Source organism: Natator depressus, chromosome 1, assembly GCF_965152275.1.
Source record: "Natator depressus isolate rNatDep1 chromosome 1, rNatDep2.hap1, whole genome shotgun sequence".
Classification (NCBI taxonomy): domain Eukaryota; kingdom Metazoa; phylum Chordata; order Testudines; family Cheloniidae; genus Natator; species Natator depressus.
The window spans coordinates 234,204,736-234,223,988 of record NC_134234.1 but is presented as its reverse complement, the minus strand read 5'-3'; the positions used below and the strand labels follow the sequence as shown (position 1 = coordinate 234,223,988).

At 40.2% G+C, this 19,253-nt stretch overlaps 1 protein-coding gene across 1 annotated transcript in view; it reads left to right on the top strand.

The window, feature by feature from the left end:
- PIK3C2G (phosphatidylinositol-4-phosphate 3-kinase catalytic subunit type 2 gamma) overlaps positions 1-19,253 on the top strand; it is a 330,089-nt gene that overhangs the window by 120,065 nt on the left and 190,771 nt on the right. Inside the window, exons 14-16 of the mRNA XM_074938223.1 lie at positions 7,374-7,505; positions 13,952-14,066; positions 16,105-16,235. Of these exons, the coding sequence (XP_074794324.1) occupies positions 7,374-7,505; positions 13,952-14,066; positions 16,105-16,235 (378 nt within the window). The remainder of the gene's footprint in view (positions 1-7,373; positions 7,506-13,951; positions 14,067-16,104; positions 16,236-19,253) is intronic.

The window sequence follows — 19,253 nt, the reverse complement described above, 5'->3', positions numbered from 1 at the left end:
TCTTTCTCTTCTGCCGCTAAGACTTGTGGGAAGGTGGAGGCGGTCGCATGGCATCCGGGTCCTGTCCCAATGACCCATGATGCATTGCTTCACATCCCAGAAATCCCTGTGCTTCTGTCTGCATTTGGTGCCATCTTTCAATGGTTTGTGTATTGCGTGCCCTGCCTCTTCAGGCTGCAGGAATGGATCCCGAACTGCTGACCAGTATACTGCTCGCTCTGACCGACACATCACGAGTGGCAGTGGAGTTATTCCTTAAACTACAAAGGCAAAAGGAGTGTGACGTTGATCTTGCCACGCGTAGTAGCTATGACACGAGATTGCTTGTGGCATTCACGGAGGTGCTGACCACAGTGGAACACCGTTTTTGGGCTCGGGAAACAAGCACTGAGTGGTGGAATCACATAGTGATGCACGTCTGGGATGATGAGCAGTGGCTGCAGAACTTTCGGATGAGGAAAGCCACATTCATGGGACTGTGTGAGGAGTTCACTCCAGCCCTGTGGTGCAAGGACATGAGAATGAGAGCTGCCCTGCCGTTGGAGAAGTGTGTGGTGATTGCACTGTGGAAGCTGGCTACTCCAGACTGCTACCGATTGGTCACTAACCAGTTCAGAGTGGGAAAGTCGACTGTTGGACTCGTGTTGATGGAAGTGTGCAGGGCCATTAATTGCATCCTGCTCGCAAAGACCATAACTCTGCATGACATTGTAAATGGCCTTGCTCAAATGGGTTTCCCTAACCGTGGAGGGGAGATAGATGGCATGCATATTCCAATTCTGGCACCAGCCCACCTAGCTACCAAGTAGATTAATCTCAAGCGATATTTCTCAATGGTTCTCTGGCACTTGTGGATCACCATGGCCGTTTCACAGACATTAGCACAGGCTGGTCTGGAAAGGTGCATGATGCATGCATCTTTCGGAACACTGGCCTGTTCAAGAAGCTGCAAGCAGGGTCTTTCTTCCCGGTCCAGAAGATCACCGTAGGGGAAGTCAAAATGCCCACTGTGATCCTCGGAGACCCCACCTACCCCTTAATGCTGTGGTTTATGAAGCCATACACGGGGCAACTTGACAGCAGCAAGGAGTTGTTCAACAACAGGCTGAGAAAGTGCAGAATGACTGTTGAGTATGCTTTTGGCTGTTTAAAAGCTCGCTGGTGATGCCTCTATGGGAAGCTGGACCTGGCCGATGACAATATTCTTATGCTTATAGCTGTGTGCTGTATGCTCCATAATATTTGTGAAGAGAAGGGTGAAAGCTTCACTCAGGGCTGCTATATATGAACTCTAGCCAGAATAAATTAAGCCATACAATATCCTTCTGAAGTATTATTTGTTTTACAGACAAGTCACCAAATGGTGACATGTCTTATCAAAGACCACAGAAGAAGTCTGTGGCAGAGTCAATATTACAGTGAAGTTCTCCTAGCTCTTGGCCTTGTGCTATTGCTTTAGAAGTGTCTCTCCACTCAGTCGAAGATGAAGAGAAATTGTTCTATAGAATAGCTTATGAAGTTATATAGAATAGCTCATGAAAGAGGTAGTGAACCATTCATTTTTTGTTGGGATATATTTCTTTTGCTGTCTTCTATGTAGAGCTAATTTCACTCTCTTATTTATGCACTGGTTTTTAATTGGTCCTTTCTTTTTAAAAGGAGACATATGAGTGACAACAGGGCCATTAGGAAGAGATGCTAAAGGGTCACCTGGATTTATGTCCAGCAACAGCTCAATCAGCTGATGGAGGAATTTTGTGCTGGCAGCTAATTGGATATAGCTGAGACAAGTGAGGCTCATTATTTTAGATTAGAAAGGATTGAGTTATCAATATGGGCAAGAGAGAGAGAAATGGAGGGGAAGATTTTGCTGAGTAGAAGCCCAGACAAGGAGTTCCTAAGGAAGAGATATATATATATATATATATATATATATATATATGGTTTGTATTTTGGCATACCCTAACCATAGGGAGGGGAGGCAGCTCAAGACTTTGTCAAGTGTCTAATATTTTGGCTAAACCAGAAACCCTAACAGAGATTTTTTGTGTTTGAAACTAAGCTTCTTGTGAATTCTCACTTTCTTGGCTTCTCACTTGCTCTTTCCCACCTTTTGTCTGGAATGTCTGTTCAGATTTTAGTTTTGTTGGGCAAAACTTAATATAATAGAGCTCCGGTTTTCATTATGGTCTTTGGGTGCTACTGTTGTATACATTTTAATTATCCTGTGCACTGAATGAGACAGGGATCCTGTTTTTAAAAAATAGTATGTGATCATGTAATTAGAGAGGTTTCAGAGTAGCAGCCATGTTAGTCTGTATTCGCAAAAAGAAAAGGAATACTTGTGGCACCTCAGAGACAAACATTTATTTGAGCATAAGCTTTCGTGAGCTACAGCTCACTTCATTGGATGCATTCAGTGGAAAATACAGTGGGGAGATTTATATACATAGAGAACATGAAACAATAGGTGTTACCATACACATTGTAAGGAGACTGATCACTTAAGGTGAGCTATTACCAGCAGGAAAGCGGGGGGAAAAAACCTTTTGTAGTGATAATCAAGGTGGGCCATTTCCAGCAGTTGACAAGAACGTCTGAGGAACAGTGTGGGGGGTTGGGGGAATAAACATGGGGAAATAGTTTTACTTTGTGTAATGACCCATCCACTCCCAGTCTTTATTCAAGCCTAAGTTAATTGTATCCAATTTGCAAATGAATTCCAATTCAACAGTCTCTCGCTGGAGTCTGGATTTGAAGTTTTTTTGTTGTAATATCGCAACTTTCATGTCTGTAATCGCGTGACCAGAGAGATTGAAGTGTTCTCCGGCTGGTTTTTGAACATTATAATTCTTGACGTCTGTTTTGTGTCCATTTATTCTTTTACATAGAGGGTGTCCGGTTTGGCCAATGTACATGGCAGAGGGGCATTGCTGGCACATGATGGCATATATCACATTGGTAGATGTGCAGGTGAATGAGCCTCTGATAGTGTGGCTGATGTGATTAGGCCCTATGATGGTGTCCCCTGAATAGATATGTGGACACAGTTGGCAACGGGCTTTGTTGCAAGGATAGGTTCCTGGGTTAGTGGTTCTGTTTGTGTGGTGTGTGGTTGCTGGTGAGTATTTGCTTCAGGTTGGGGGCTGTCTGTCAGCGAGGACTGGCCTGTCTCCCAAGATTTGTGAGAGTGATGGGTCATCCTTCAGGATAGGTTGCAGATCCTTGATGATGCGTTGGAGAGGTTTTAGTTGGGGGCTGAAGGTGATGGCTAGTGGCGTTCTGTTATTTTCTTTGTTGGGCCTGTCCTGTAGTAGGTGACTTCTGGGTACTCTTCTGGCTCTGTCAATCTGTTTCTTCACTTCAGCAGGTGGGTATTGTAGTTGTAAGAATGCTTGATAGAGATCTTGTAGGTGTTTGTCTCTGTCTGAGGGGTTGGCGCAAATGCGGTTGTATCATAGAGCTTGGCTGTAGACAATGGATCGCCATAATGAATGTACACAGGCAAACTTCATTCTGGCATTTCTATTTTTTGAGTGATTGCCTTAACAACCTTAATAATGTTTGCAGTGTTGTTGTGGCAGTGTGGGTAAGGAAATATATTTTACTCCACCACATAGAGCTGTTTTTTGGATCTTCAGTGTAAGCTTGAAAGCTTCTCTCTTTCACCAACAGGAGTTGGTTCAGTAAAAGATTGTATCACCCACCTTCAACCTTAATAATGTTCTTTTAATTTAGCTTTTTTTGTTTAACTTCCTAGGTTTTTAAAAAAACAACCTAAATAAAAATAATTTCATCATGTTGATACTCACATGAATTATAAGCAGCACTGGACCTCTGCACTTAATGGCATTTGATAGCTATAGTAGGTTGTCATCCTTTATATGGATTAGCGTTATACGGCGATGAGACGTACTTTGCCACTGGGTTTCACAGATATTTGCTGACACCAGAGGAATGGTGAGGCTCTGAAATCTTGATTTCCATTCCAGGCTCTGGAGGAGTGCGTCCTCTAGTGGGCACAGACTCTTCTGCTTGTTTTCCCCTTCTGTCCCATCTCCTCCAACCTGTCCCTGTCAGTCCTGTCTCCTTGCCCTAGCCTACTTGCCCAGGCAGTCCTAATCACCCTTTGCACTGCAGCTCCTTGTCAGATCTGTCTCTTTTCCTTCCCTGCCCCAATTCTTCCACCACGATCACCACCGCTAATCTTAGTCTTCGTCCATCCAGTCCTAATTTCCTCCCCTTCCCACAGCTCCCTTATTTGATCTCATTGTTCCCACCAGGAAATGTCACATTTCCTCCTAGGTCTAAAATAAGGCTTTGCATTTGGCCTATACCTTCTAAAGTTTGAGCTATCACCTCAAAGAGTCAGAGTTGAACTCCTTTCAAATTACTAGCAGTTGAAGGTTGCAGCATGTCATGGTTACAGGGCAAGCTGTGACTTGAGCCCTTTTACAGTCCCTCTCAAGTGCACCTCTCAGGTGGCAGGCTTTGTTTTCTTCATCTCTCTCAAGGGTAGAGCCCTGCAGTTCAAACACTCTTAGACTGGATCTCTGGATTTCAGAACTGCCCCCACTCCCCCTGCCTCTTTCCCAACCGTGTTAACACAACAGGCCCAACTGCATTTGGCATCTGCAAGAAACTTTTCTCCAGGAGGCTGTGACAAACAGCTGACTGAAGTGACTCAAAACAGCTTTTTCAAAACAAATGTATTGTTTATTCATCCAAATGTACATTGCAATCAGAGAGTAGGGTTAAAACAACAGAAGTCCTACATTTCCCTGGCAGCTTTGGCAAGCCTCACTTACATGGACCCATCCCATAGGGCCTGTGTTTCAGTTCCTCTGAGTGTCCCCTCAAGCAGTGGCTGATGACTGAATTCCCTCTCCCTCTCGAGAGGAAGTTTTTAACTGTTCAGTGTCCCAGTGATCTTAGACTCTGAACCTTGGCAAACCAGCTGTATAATTTGCATGGAGTCTGGAAATAGCATCTTTCTAATTAAATAACCCACCCATTGTTCTCTTAACACCCTGGAAGTTGTTTATGCAGAGGTGATTTATCTCTGTTGTTTTGTTTCCTATTTGCTGCTGTTAATAGTCCCTTTTTATTTAATCCACATCACGGACAGAATAATATCAAGAAGGTAAACTGAGGTACACAGAATATTTATAAGTAATAGTTATCTCCCATAGTCTGTACACACCCTATATGACTCGATTTTTTCCCGATAGGCAATAAGGTCTTGGATTTGATCTATGGCCTCAGTCTCATGATGATCTGGCCATTCTAAAAGTCTTCTTTTAATATAGCTCTTTTTTAAATGCCTACTTTTAGTAGTGCTATATATTTTGCCATGACAAAGTCCAACTGAAGCCTCCAGCAAAGGCGAAGTAGAGAATCTGTGTCTTGTAATATGAAGGATATATTTTCCACTTGGTTACAAGACTAATGAGGCTTCCTGGCATTAGCGAAGATGTTTGCCCGGTTTATGAGTAATCTTTTATCTCCTGTATAATAAAGTGGAGGGCTTTTTTCCCCCCTTGCATCAGATCTTTTAAGATGTTTAAGGTTGAGTACCCATGTTTTAGGGTCCCTTTGTTCAGGATGAATGGAATTGATGGGCTGTAAATGAAAAGACAGGAAATAACTGATTTGGAGATGTGTGAAACAGACTGCTTTCCCAATCACTTTTTGAAATTCACTAAGCTTTGGAAGAAAGAACAAAAAATAGTACACCCGTCATTGTCTGAAACCTGTAAATAGGGACATTTGGGGAGGCAGGGGAATGCATCTTAATTTCTTTGGCGTGAGACTGCTCTTTAAACTGAATGAGTGGAATATAGATGTTATGCTTTATTAAAAAGAGGGGTTGGGGGAGGGTCAGTTGTTCAAGGATGCTTTCAGTCAAGTTATGCCAGATTTATAACAATCTACCTGACAGTGGAATTTTACCCTAGGTGTAAATTCCACATAACCCCTCCACCTTACTCCTGCTAGTTTTAATTTTAATGTTTTCCAGATTGTTAAATTATTTCAGTGGTGCTTCCTAGATTTGTTTGCAGAATGACAATACACATGTTTGAGAACACCTACAGCTACATCATTTCATTAAAGCATCTAGAATGCTGAAAATTTTCACACTGTTTAATTTAGATTTATATCCTAAGTTTTTATTGTTGAAGCTGGTTCAGATCTTCATTTTCTAAAATGCTTGTATTACCTCTGCAAAATAGTTCTTTCAGCCCTGGATTCTGAACATTGATTTTGTTTGTGTAGAAAATGAAATTAATCTCAATATCTGTTTGCCAAATCTGGCTTTGCACGAAACGTTCTCAGTGAAAATAAAAGACGTGCTTTTGAATATGAACTTTTACTTCAGGAAAAATAAAGTAATACTTTGTAGGTCTCTGAACGAATGACTCAGATGTTTTTACACAGGTGTGAAAAAGTCTCAATTATTAGGATTTGTGCAAATTAAAATTGTAGACCAGTTTATAAAACCTATGTAACTAATTTAATCGACTTGTTAATGGGCAATACAAATCTGAAATGGACACTAGTTTCTACAACTTTACTTGCTTGAAAAATTGACATACATTAGATTTAAAACCGCATCAGCCTTTAAACTGTGTTTGAAAAAAATATTACACATTGATTATACATGCATAAATTAGAGAATGGCATCCTATCTTGACAAATTCTAAGAAAAATACAGGTTTCAGAGTAGCAGCTGTGTTAGTCTGTATCCGCAAAAAGAAAAGGAGTACGTGTGGCACCTTAGAGACTAACGAATTTATTTGAGCATAAGCTTTTGTGAGCTACAGCTCACTTCATCGGAATGCATCCAATGAAGTGAGCTGTAGCTCACGAAAGCTTATGCTCAAATAAATTCGTTAGTCTCTAAGGTGCCACACGTACTCCTTTTCTTTTTGAAGATAGATACACACTCACTCACTCACTCTCCCATTGACTTCAACAGGATTTGTGCATATATGCCTGAGGGGAGAATTTAGCCCATTACCACTAGTTTATAATCCATTTTTCATTCAGTGTTTATTCTAATGTACTTTCTTATTAAAGGGATGGCCTTTGCTTGCAACAACCAAGCTAGTCCTGCCCTTCTCTTCTCTAGTGTTTGATCATTTGGATGGACAAGATTTTATATGCCTTTTCTCATGTAATGTGACCTCAGGTTAACTGTTGGCAATGCTTATAGTAGATCTGTCAGTTGCATTTTCCCTCAAGGAATTGCTACCTTGCAGTTTATTGCTTAGTAAGGTGTGTGGTGGGATACAGTAAAACTTGAAAAGCAGTAACTTCAAATAACAATGTTAAAGTATGTTAGATTTCTTAAAATTGTGATTTTCTTTCAGAATCAACTTTCCTCTACAAATAAAATCTCTTCCTAATGAAACAATATTGACAATAAAACTATTTGGAGTAAACTGTGTATCTAAAAATACAGAAATACTGGCTTGGACGTGTTCCCCCTTGTATCAAAAACAGTAAGTACATTTTTGTATGATAGGGTTTTTTTAAATAGTGTTCTTTAATTAAGTGCTATACTCTGCATGAAAGGGAGGCCTGGAAGGAATATACAAACAAATGAACACAAATTTGAGCAGCTAAACAGATCTTTATTGCAATAAGGTATGAAACAGTCATTTTCAATAATTGTTCCTCCTTTCCATACAGAGCTCTTTCAAGTCCTGATTTTCCTGAACCCCTTTGGATTGGGCTTCTCTGACTGTCCACCAGGTTACCCTAGAAAATTCCCCAGTCATGTTGAAGGGCCTTGTTGCCTTCCCATACCCTCACTAAACTACCCTCTCGTTCAGACTATTTTCTTTCTGGGTCTGCTTTCCTGTTTCCTTGCCCCCGATGCTTTCCACACACTCACTTCTCATACTTCCCAGAATGGTGCTGCTAATTGGGACTACCCTGAACAGTTTCTCTGTTCCCTCCCCATAGTTTAGAAACTTCCCTCATATTTTAACTTTCCCTTTTTCCCCAACACTCAGTTTAATATTATTTTAGAGCTGCTTGTAGGTTATGAATACCTCTGTAACTCTACAGAAATAAAGACCTAGGGTGAAATATTCAAAAGTGACTAAGTTGCATTTTATCTTTGACTTGGGCTAAGGCCAGATTTTTAACGATATTTATACTCATAGACTTTAAGGCCAGAAGGGACCATCATGATCATCTAGTCCAGGGGTTTTCAAACTGGGGGTCTTGACCCCTCAGGGAATCACAAGGCTATTACATGGGGGGGTTGAGAGCTGTCAGCCTCCACCCCAAACACCGCTTTGCCTCCAGCATTTATAATGCTGTTAAATATATAAAAATGTGTTTTTAATTTATAAGGGAGGTTGCACTCAGAGGCTTAGAATGTGAAAGGGGTCACCAGTAAAAAAAGTTTGAGAACCACTGATCTAGTGTGACCTCCTGCACTTTGCAGGCCATAGAATCTCACCCACCCACTCCTATAATAGACCCCTAATCTCTAGTTGAGTTACTGAAGTCCGCAAACCATGGGAGCAGTATTGTAAACCCCCCTCTCACACACAATAACCTTGTGACTCCTCCACAGCTCCTTTTTGGGTCAGAACCCCTACAATTACAACACCGTGAAATTTCAAATTTAAATAGCTGAAATCAGAAAATTTACTATTTTTAAAATCCTATGACCGTGAAATTGACTGACTGAAATGGACCATGAATTTGGTCAGGCCCCACCAGTATACATAAGTAAGAAAATACAAGAATACTTCCCATTACAGCTATTTCAGTATTTTATAGATCCTAGCTCAAATGACCCATCAAAGGAGAAATTAAAGCTCGGTGTAAGAGGAGGAATACTTTAGAATCTGTGTGTTCTACATTCACCGATCTGTTAGCTATGTCATTCACAATTAAGAGAAACTACTAGAATAGAGAAGCATAGGTGCTTTCCCTCCTCTAGCCAACCACAGCTCCACAAAATTGGTTACTTACCATGATTTGAATTGATAGACCAATTTAAAAACAAAAGCACCCCTGAAATGCAGTCACAAAAGTGAAACTTGAAAATATCTAAACACTCAGTCAGTCTGCTTTACTATTCCATTAGAGCCATACCTGAATATTTTGTAGTTGGAACAAAATACAGTCTCTGAAAGGTCAAATACCTACAAAGTAACAGAAATAAGATTTTGGGGAATTCTGCCACTTTGACACAGATGATTCTGACAAAGGAATCTGATTGGCTAATCGGAAGGGTTCCAGTCCAGGAAATTAAGGGACAATAACTGCAGTGTGTGGAGCTCCTTCTTCTTACTATTTTTCCCCATTCAAAACATCAATCATTTAATCTTTAATTTTTGTTCACAAATTTTATGCAGAAAATTTTAACAGTCCTGTAATACAGAAATGATAAGCAAGAATAGTGATAAACTATGGGCTAAATTCTACTCTCATCTTCACCGATGTGACTCTACAGTGACGCTAATGATTTCAGTGGAGTAATTTTTGACTCACAGTGGTGTAAATGAGAACTTAGACAGAAACACACACTAGTGATGCATTGTCCCAGGTTACTGGGAGTGTCTCATACGAATGCAATGAGACTAGGTATTAAAGAGTTCTAATGAACGTTTCATGGTATTGCTACAGTGCAGAATTAAGATTGTCTGGGTGCCCTGACCGTGCATTTCTATACCTTAACATGTTTGGATTTCTTTTTATGTTTAATGTCAACTATGAATTTCTTGGATTTATAATAGATGGTTTGGGGATAATTGCAATATTTCTGTCACATATTTTATCTTTAACCATTGATATGTCCTTTCAACCTAACTCCATTTTAACAGAGTTTTCATCTGGAAATATAAATAATAAAACTGCTAATCATGGCCCCTGACTTTTCTAACCAATAACCCTAATATTCATGCTGCTTGCCCTTATATGCCAACTGGTCGTATATAGAATGTAATTACCAAAAGGGGCCTGCATGGGGGAGTTTAGCAGGAGCACTGGTTAAACTCGAGAAGCTGTTCAGCAAGTATTGTATTTGCAGTGCCAAGTCTCTTCCTTGCACATCGGGAAAATCTGTTTGTCTCTTGGGCTGAATAGTTTAGAGTTCCAAACCTAATTAAGACATCAGAAATCCATCATTTTGGGCAATTTCGGAGAGGTAATGTCTCCCACAGTGCTCATTGCTCTGAGTTCACCGCTTCTAACAACACCGCTTATTTTGAAGTTGTATTTCCAAATCAGAGAGAGCAGACAACATAATTTTCTTTTGCTGGTCTCAGCAAGCGAAGTCCCCCAGGTGACTTCAGGGCACAAGGTTGAACTTGTAACTTAATGTAGCTTGAGCTGTCCTTAAACCTCTGTCTTGTCACATAATGAGCCTGGGACTTTACTTTAGCTCCTGTTATAAACAAGAGTAGGAAATCTGTGTAGTTGAAGGTGTTCTCACTTGTCATTGGTCTATGGAAATAAATAAAGAGTATTAGATATATAGCACAGTTTGTTCACATTCCATCCATATTTTATTGTTAAAGGAACTTTGTCATACAGATAGTGAGACAATAGAGAGACTATGTTAGTGAAGTTGTTGGCCCTTTCCTTTTCAGAATCATCCCATCACGCTATAGCACCTGCTCTTCCTGCCAGTTGCATCATTCTTCTGTGCATAAAGAAATGCCCAGTTATTGCCATCCTGTCTCCAGACTTGGTTCTAGAGAGCTGCAATCCATGTTACTGCACCCTAATTCTGTGGGGGCTCCAGTGGAAACTGGGCTTTAAATGATGTGTAGTTTCTGTATTCTTGTGGAGCCCTCTTCCCCTGGTTACAGGGTGTCTCATATGACTTTAGGCTTGTTGTTCTTTAAAGAGTTTGACTTAGTGATGTAAACACACTGATTCAGTGCAACCAGATAAAGTAATACAGTAAATTTGTGTCATTCATTTGTGTGTGTGTGTGTACACACACGAATGAATGAATGACACAAATTACCATAATACTTTATTTGGTTGCACTGAATCAGTGTGTTTATATCACTAAGTTTATATATAGTGTGCATGTGTGTCATAAGTACTACATATTTATCCAACCACATATACTGGTTCCTTTTTTTCCAACTCTACACTATTCAAGCAGCCTTGCTGCTCTATGTATTTTAATCACTATCTCCAGATCAAACATAAATATCTCCTCCTCTGCTTTCTCTCTACTTTATATTTCTGTTATTCTGCTTTGTGTTCATCCTACCTTGCTGACCAGTTCTTTAGCTTCTCATTTGGTACCATATCATCCTTTCTCACCTCTCATTCTTCTCCCCAACACACACACACCCACACCCACATCTGGCTAAATTCACTATTTGCTCTACAGATAGGTCAGGACCAGAAAGTTCTGTTTTAGATTCCAATCTTAGCTCCATCTCCGTTCTTTCCTTGATCCACTCTTCTCCTTCCATACTCTCTCTGGGTGATTTTGATTGACTCCCATGGTTTTAACTACCACTTATAAGCAGGTGATTCCTAGATATTTAACCTTGAACTCTGCCTTCTTTCCAATCTCACATCTTCCACTGTGTCTGAGAAATCTTCTTCTGGATGCCCCCTGCTATCTCATAATCAGCCATTCCAAATCAAAACTACTACGTTTCTTCTCTGTGGGCCAGTCATGTTTTGTAATCTCCCCTTCTTTTATCCCTTCGCTGGCTTCCTGGCTTCTTACTCCATCAAATTCAAGCTCCTTGGCCCTTCCTTCAGCACCAGGTATAAACTTGCTCTCCTCATTCTGCTCTTACTTCCTCCTATTCGCCTTCATGTTGCTCTCAGTTTTCTCCTTACTGCTCTATCTTATTATTTCCTCTGCTGCCCCGGCATTTAAAACAGTCTTCTAGCTCTCATTCATCAGGCTCCTGCATGCTCATTCTTCAAAAAATCTCCTTAAAAAAAATTTTTTTTATCAAATCTTTTCTACCTTGTTGCCCCATCCTCGTTTGCCCTGACAGTTGCCCCATTCTTGCCTTATCTCTCTGAGGTTTCCAGGTCAGGAACCACAGCTCTATGGATTTTTTTAAAGTACCACATACATTTGTAGTGCAATATAAATGATTAGTAATAATAAAAGGGTGTGAGGGTAGTTTAGTTTAGCCTCCATGTCCATTCAACCCTTGGCTGCTCAGCTGAGACTGCTAAGAATAGTACCAATTAACGCTGATTATGGTGAGTTGTTGTGATCTGAACACCTGCCCTCTAGGAAACAGCTGAAGAGCAGCAACTCATTTCATAAAGTTCACCCAAATAAACATCAGCTGAAACACTTTTCAGTCACTATTGATCTGGTTCAAATTCAAACTAGTGGCTTCATATTTCATGACTAGTTTCCCCCAATATCTTGTTCACATCAGTATTCTTTGTTCCCCATACAACTACAGCTGCAAAACAAACTTTTGAAAATCCCTTGTCTTTGATCCTCCTGAATTTTGCTCTCTCAGTGAAATAGTGTTTGCACTAAAAACACCAATATCTTCAGAAGTAAAAAACAAACGGTACTTTTACTCTGAATGGTGGCTGCAAAGATGATATTGCAGGGTTCCCATGTTTCTTGTCTCAATGACTCTAAAGCAATTTAGTTCAGTTTGCAATTCAGCATATTCCTTTTTTGTCAGTGCTGCAAACTCATGCTGGGAGTTTTTTGTCAGTGCTGCAAACCCACCTGTGTTCTTATATCCTCACCACTGCTAAAGATTCTGTGTTCTGAACTCATTTATCCATTTTGTTGATGCTCTAGTAGGCAGAAAGGAATTTAGTTCATTCTCCCACAGCTGTATTGATTGTGCAGTGCTACACAGTAGTAAAAATTTGCCTGTCACTAAAAATAATTATTTAGGAATAGAAAAAATGTTGAATATGCCCTTTTATACATAATTTTGATTTCTGATCTTAACCCGACCAGCCATCAAGATGTGAGTAAATTAAAAGGCAAAACAGATACACTGTATCTTAATCCAAGTGAGTGGATTCATTATGATTAGGACTTGCACCTATGTCTTTCCAAATGTATTCACGGACTGTTGAATGAATTATATTGACCTGCAGTTTTCTTATATGAAGACAGCGTGCATGCATGTTTCTGATCAGACTTTTGTTTGTGAATGTAGTGCTCAGACAAGTGCTAGAGGCTATACTCTTCTCTTTATCCACTGAACAGATAGTGCAAGCTTCCCCACTTGATTTCCTTCCTCCTAGAGCAGGGGTCTCAGACATGCGGCCTGCGGCCCTCCAAGCAGCCCACCCCCGGCCTACCTCCAGGGTTGGAATGGGGGCAGGGAAGGGGTGGAAAGAGGCGGGGCACGGGCAGGGCCTCATGCAAGAGGTGGAGTGGGGGCGGGGCCAGGAGCAGCAAGGGGTGGTGTTAGTGATGCGGCCCTCTGGCCAAGGCACTAGTCCTTATGTGGCCCTCGTGGTCATTTGAGTTTGAGATCCCTGTCCTAGAGGGACCATTTCTATGGGTGCTTCAGTCTCATGCCCCTTCAGTCCTCCAAACTGATACTACTAAATCATGATGGTCTAGTCTAGCCTCCTGTGTAACATGTGACACAAAACTTCCCCAAAGTAATTCCTAGAGAGCATACCATGTTTAAAAATTGTCACTGATGGAGAATCCACCATGACCGTTGGTAAATTGTTCCGATGATTAATTACTCTCACTATTAAAAATGTGTGCCTTTTTTCCAGTCTGAATTTATCTAGTTTGAACGTCCAGCTGTTGAATTGTGTTACACTCCTTTCTGATAGATTGGAGAGCCCGTTATTAAATATTTGTTACTCATGTAGATACTTTTTTCCTGAGCCATTGGTTTCAATGTTTCTGATATAATTTCAATCAAGCCTGTCTGGTTTATCTCCGATACTAATGCAGTATTTTATCTACGTATATTGATATTTGCAGAAAGTTCAATCATGGAACCGTGCTGCTTAGCATGGCATTGTACAGTGAGCCTCCAACAACGGTGATAGCGCCGGGCATTTGTGACACTAGCCTGCCAGCACTAGTAACACTGCAGGTAAGGACTGCTTTTTGAGAAAGCAAAACAAGGACATTTTATCGAACAACTTGCAGTAAATGATTGATTACATGGTTCTTCCTGATCCCACAGTTTAGAAATCACAAGAGACCTCTGCTTGTATGCTATCAGCCTTTTTAATTGTGGAGGAGTAAAATTCTACATAACAGCAATTATACACCATACTCACTAAATCAGATGCAGGCTGTGGGTTTAAGGCACTGAGTAGATCACTTTTTCTTCTATGACACAAATTGCTGACCTGGTACCTGACTCTCGGCTGCGTTTTTATCCCACTTGTGTCCCGTGTACCACTGAATTATCTGCCATTATACACATTGCAGGCAGCTAACAATTATCTGAGTCTGCAGAAAGGTCTGTGGGGAAGGAGCTACAAAATGCATCTGTATTTATATCACTCTTAATCCACGACCAAATGCCAGGCTGCCATTGATGTCACTGTGAGCTCTGCGTGTAGACCAAGGGCAGTATCTGGCCTCCAAATATTGAAAAGACATTTTGTCTGTCCCCAGTATTGTCCTGTTCCCAGATTGAACTGGTCATTTTAAAGGCACAGCCAATTGCTTTTCATATTCAAAAACCAAATGATCGTTGTTAGCAGATGAAGCACAAAGGCAAGCAATGTGAATAAATGAGGCTGGGCTAAAAATGCCCTATTTTTTAGCAAGTTTCTAGTTGGAATAATACAGTCAAAGAGGGCTCCTTAAAATAGCTTTCTCTGTATTAATAATAAAAGGAGGGTGAGGCAGTAGAGGGCTGCTAATTTAAAATCTGTCTTTCAGCTCTAAGAAACAGCAGAGAAGAATCTTCCACTCCCGTCCCCTCCCTTCCCGTACTCAGTTATGCCTGTAAATATGACAGTCGGAGACACTGTGAAAATACAGGAAAAGCTGCCTTAAAAAAAACAGCTCTTTTGATGTGACTGCTGTGTGCTATAATTCCTAGGAGTACTGTATTCTGGGAACCAGTTTGTTGGTTGTGTTTTTTTGGTTAATAGTTTGTGAGAGTGAGTATGCACATATATATTGGTTAGAGAGACTGCTTTTCTGGTCCTGCTGTGAATGTCTCTTAATACATTATAATGTAAATGCTATGATACGCAAATTGAACTGGGTTAAAAAACTGAATTTTCATCTAATCTGCCACTCAAACCTAAAACACGTTTGAGCTTTGAAAAAGTTTGGTTAGCAGCTTTCCCCCCCATTTTATTACATTACTTAATGAAACTTTGCACTTCCCAGATCGAGCTGGAAGTGAAAATGATGAAAACTCATGAGAGGCTGTTCTTGTGCCTTTAACAGGCCAGTCAGAAACAAGGAATTACCAAAAACAGCCTGCTTTACTGAATTTTCCAGCCTACTCTTGCAAAACCAAGAACTTAGATCCATAACAAAACTTGGGGTTGCTGTTGATTCAAATTGAAAAGAACCTCCAAAAAACCCCATTTTTGAGTTTTCCCATAATTTGATGAAGCTAAAAATGGGCCTGTGTGCCAACCCCTGTCTTCTGACCTCAGTATGAAGACCTCCCAACTTTGGGGAAATTAATATCCAGATTTGAACTTTGCAGCTTGGACCCTGTCTCTTACAATCCAAATCAATATGCAGACTCTGAACCCCTCCTCCCCCTCACTGTTCTGGAGAAGTACTGATCTGGGTTGAAACTTTGAAGCTCAGGCCCATCTCTAGTTAAAAACAGGGAGGGAGAAGCCTTTAACCTGGAGTCCCATGCAGACCTAATGAGGCTGAGATACAATGGGTAAAATCCTGGCCCCATTAAATTTAGAGGCAAAACTCTTCTTGACTTCAATGGGGCCAGGATCGTCACCCAATAGTTCTGAGTAAAATTCATTCATACAATAAACACTCCTTTTGCAATTATCCTGTCTCCCTTTCCCCCTTTTTTTTCACATTTTCTCTACATATTTAGGATGCCATTCACTAACGATCATACTCAGATATCTGAGAACCCTTTTATACAAATTTCTACACAAGACATCATCTTTTTTTTTTTTCAGATTGACTTTCCAGAAACTAATTTGGAGTTTATTAAACCTGAGCCTGAAGAAAAAAGAGATGACCTTGAAGAGCCAGCTAAAGAGTGCTTGAAGCATATAGCAAGACTTTCACAGAAACATTCTCTCCTGCTGTAAGTGCACCCAAGTCTTCCTGCTTACATCTGGCATGCTGTGCATGACGCCATCAATCACTCTTAAATGTGTTCAATTCTTGAAAAGCTAAATTTCCCACCTGATTTCATTCATTTGATGAAGTAATACTTCTAGACGAGAGGAAAAGGTGGCAATGAACCTAAAACAAGTCCCAGAAGGTGACAATGCCTTTCTGTAGCTTAGAACACTTTGTCTCTATTCTGTTATCTTTTCTGGCTTCCTTGGCACTAGAAGCAAACTGCTGATTTGAAGCACAAATATTTGTCTCGAGCTATATAATTTCCAATAATAATAGTATTAGCAATTTTAAAAATTGTGCTGGATTAAAAACCAACACCAGTAAATAATAATGATAAACCCATACTATTAGGCCATCGTATTCACCAAGTGGCATACAAGCATTAGAAAGGCAATCTGTATCTTGTTGCTCAGTAAACAAGGAAACAATTATGCAGAATTTAACTTTCACAGCAAGCATATAAAGAATAAGTAAAACAAAACATGTTGTATCATCTACTCAGGCAGATTAGTAACCCTAGACATATCTAGAGTATATTATCAAGTAGCATTATGTACTGTCTAAAATAACAATTATAGTGAGAACCACAGTGGGGTTAGTGGTATCAATGTTTGCTGGCTGGCATTATACAAGTCACTAACACTTGTTCATTAATCCTTCACCACAGGCTAAAGATGTCATAGTAATGTAATAAATAAATATAAAGTCTCTTTTTAGACTTCCCAATGATGTTCTGTTATACACATGTAAAGGAGTTTTTCTTTCCTAATTTTATTTTTTGGGGGAAAAGATATTTATCGAGTTATAAATTTCTGTTGGCTACAATGAACTGGTCGTATGTTTAATGTTACCATCTCTTCTCATTTCTAAAGAGGCAGGATGTGATTTAAATTTCTTTGCTTTCAACCACTGAGGGCTATTAAGCAGGACTGGGGCTGGTCAGTACTTGGATTAGAGTCTTTTAAGGAAAACATAGTAGCTGCAAGAAGTGGCATTCATGGTTCAGTAGGCAATCATTACTTCCAAGTTAGTACAGAACCAAAACTGCTTCAGTATGGTGCTCAGGGTTGTCAACTTCTGGAGGGGACATTCTTCTGATAAGATTTGTAAGTGAGATCGTGAACCCTCATGATGAGACACAGAATCAGAAGGTTTCAGAGGGGTAGCCATGTTAGTCTGTATCAGCAGAAAGAATGAGGAGGACTTGTGGCACCTTAGAGACTAACAAATTTATTTGAGCATAAGCTAAAGTCCACTTCATCAGATGCATATAGTGGAAAATACAGTAGGAAGATAGATAGATAGATACACAGAGAACATGAAAAAATGGGGGTTGCCATACTAGCTCTAACAAGACCAATTGATTAAGGTGGGCTATTATCAGCAGGAGAAAAAAAAAACTTTTGTAGTGATAATCAGGATAGCCCATTTCAAACAGTTGACAAGAAGGTGTGAGTTACAGTAGGGGGGAAATTATCATGGGGAAATCGTTTTTAGTTATTGTAAAAAGAACAGGAGTACTTGTGGCACCTTAGAGACTATCAAATTTATTAGAGCATAAGCTTCCGTGGGCTACAGCAACATGCATCCAATGAAGTGGGCTGTAGCCCACGAAAGCTTATGCTCTGATAAAGTTGTTAGTCTTAGTAAGGTGCCACAAGTACTCCTGTTCTTTTTGCAGATACAGACTAACACGGCTGCTACTCTAAACCTTTAGTTAGTGTAATGACTCATCCACTCCTAGTCTTTGTTCAAGCCTAATTTAATGGTGTCCAGTTTGCAGATTAATTCCAGTTCTGCTGTTTCTCGTTGGAGTCTGTTTTTGAAGTTTTTTTGTTGTAATATTGAGACTTTTAGGTCTGTAATCGAGTGACCAGAGAGATTGAAGTGTTCTCCAACTGGTTTTTGAATGTTGTAATTCTTGATGTCTGATTTGTGTCCATTTATTCTTTTGCATAGAGACTGTCCGGTTTGGCCAATGTACAGGGCAGAGGGGCATTGCTGGCACATGATGGCATATATCACATTGGTAGACATGCAGGTGAATGAGCCTCTGATAGTGTGGCTGATGTGATTAGGTCCTATAATGGTGTCCCTTGAATAGATATGTGGACACAGTTGGCAACGGGCTTTGTTGCAAGGATAGCTTCCTGGGTTAGTGTTTTTGTTGTGTGGTTCCTGGTGAGTATTTGCTTCAGATTGGGGGGCTGTCTGTAAGCGAGGACTGGCCTGTCTCCCAAGATCTGTGAGAGTGAGGGATCGTCCTTCAGGATAGGTTATAGATCCTTGATGAGGAATCAGAAGGGTCATTTTAAATGGTCGATTTCTCCCTCTCTTTCTCTTTCACGCACACACACATCTTATAGCTTCATTTGTATTTTTTTTAAAACCTGTACTCCTTTTTTTTTTAAGTTTTAAAAGCTTTAATTGTTTTTTTCTCTTTTGTTTCCATTAATAAAAGTTCAAAGTTGTTGTTTTTTTACGGTGGTGGTTGCAATCAGAGTAAGCCAGACTACACTTAACTGCTTAATGCTATAATAATGAAGAAGGGTTTGTTAACATCTTATCCCTTGTTGGGCCCAAGAAATCTCCTTATCAGCACAACAATCCTCAGATGCTATATATGTGCAAAGTATTATTGTCACCTAGACTGGACATCTTTTCAGACATAAACTTTTACTATGACAGATAAACCTAAAACCGTTACCCTGATCAAATCTTTAAAGACAGCCGTTAAACAAGACAGTAACCCAGCAAAACAAGATAGGAAAGAGAAGACTGCCCCGTCACTGAAGAGGAATGGGGTAGATACAAGAAAGCATTGGTCTTTTATCTAGCCATTTTTAAGCTTTAGCTGATTTAATCTGAACAGACTGTCATGTTCAGGAGATGCTGTTGGGAAACTAGAAAATCTCTAACGTCAACATGCAAGAGGGGTCCTCTGATTGCAGTGTCTCACTGAATGCTGTTGGAGTGT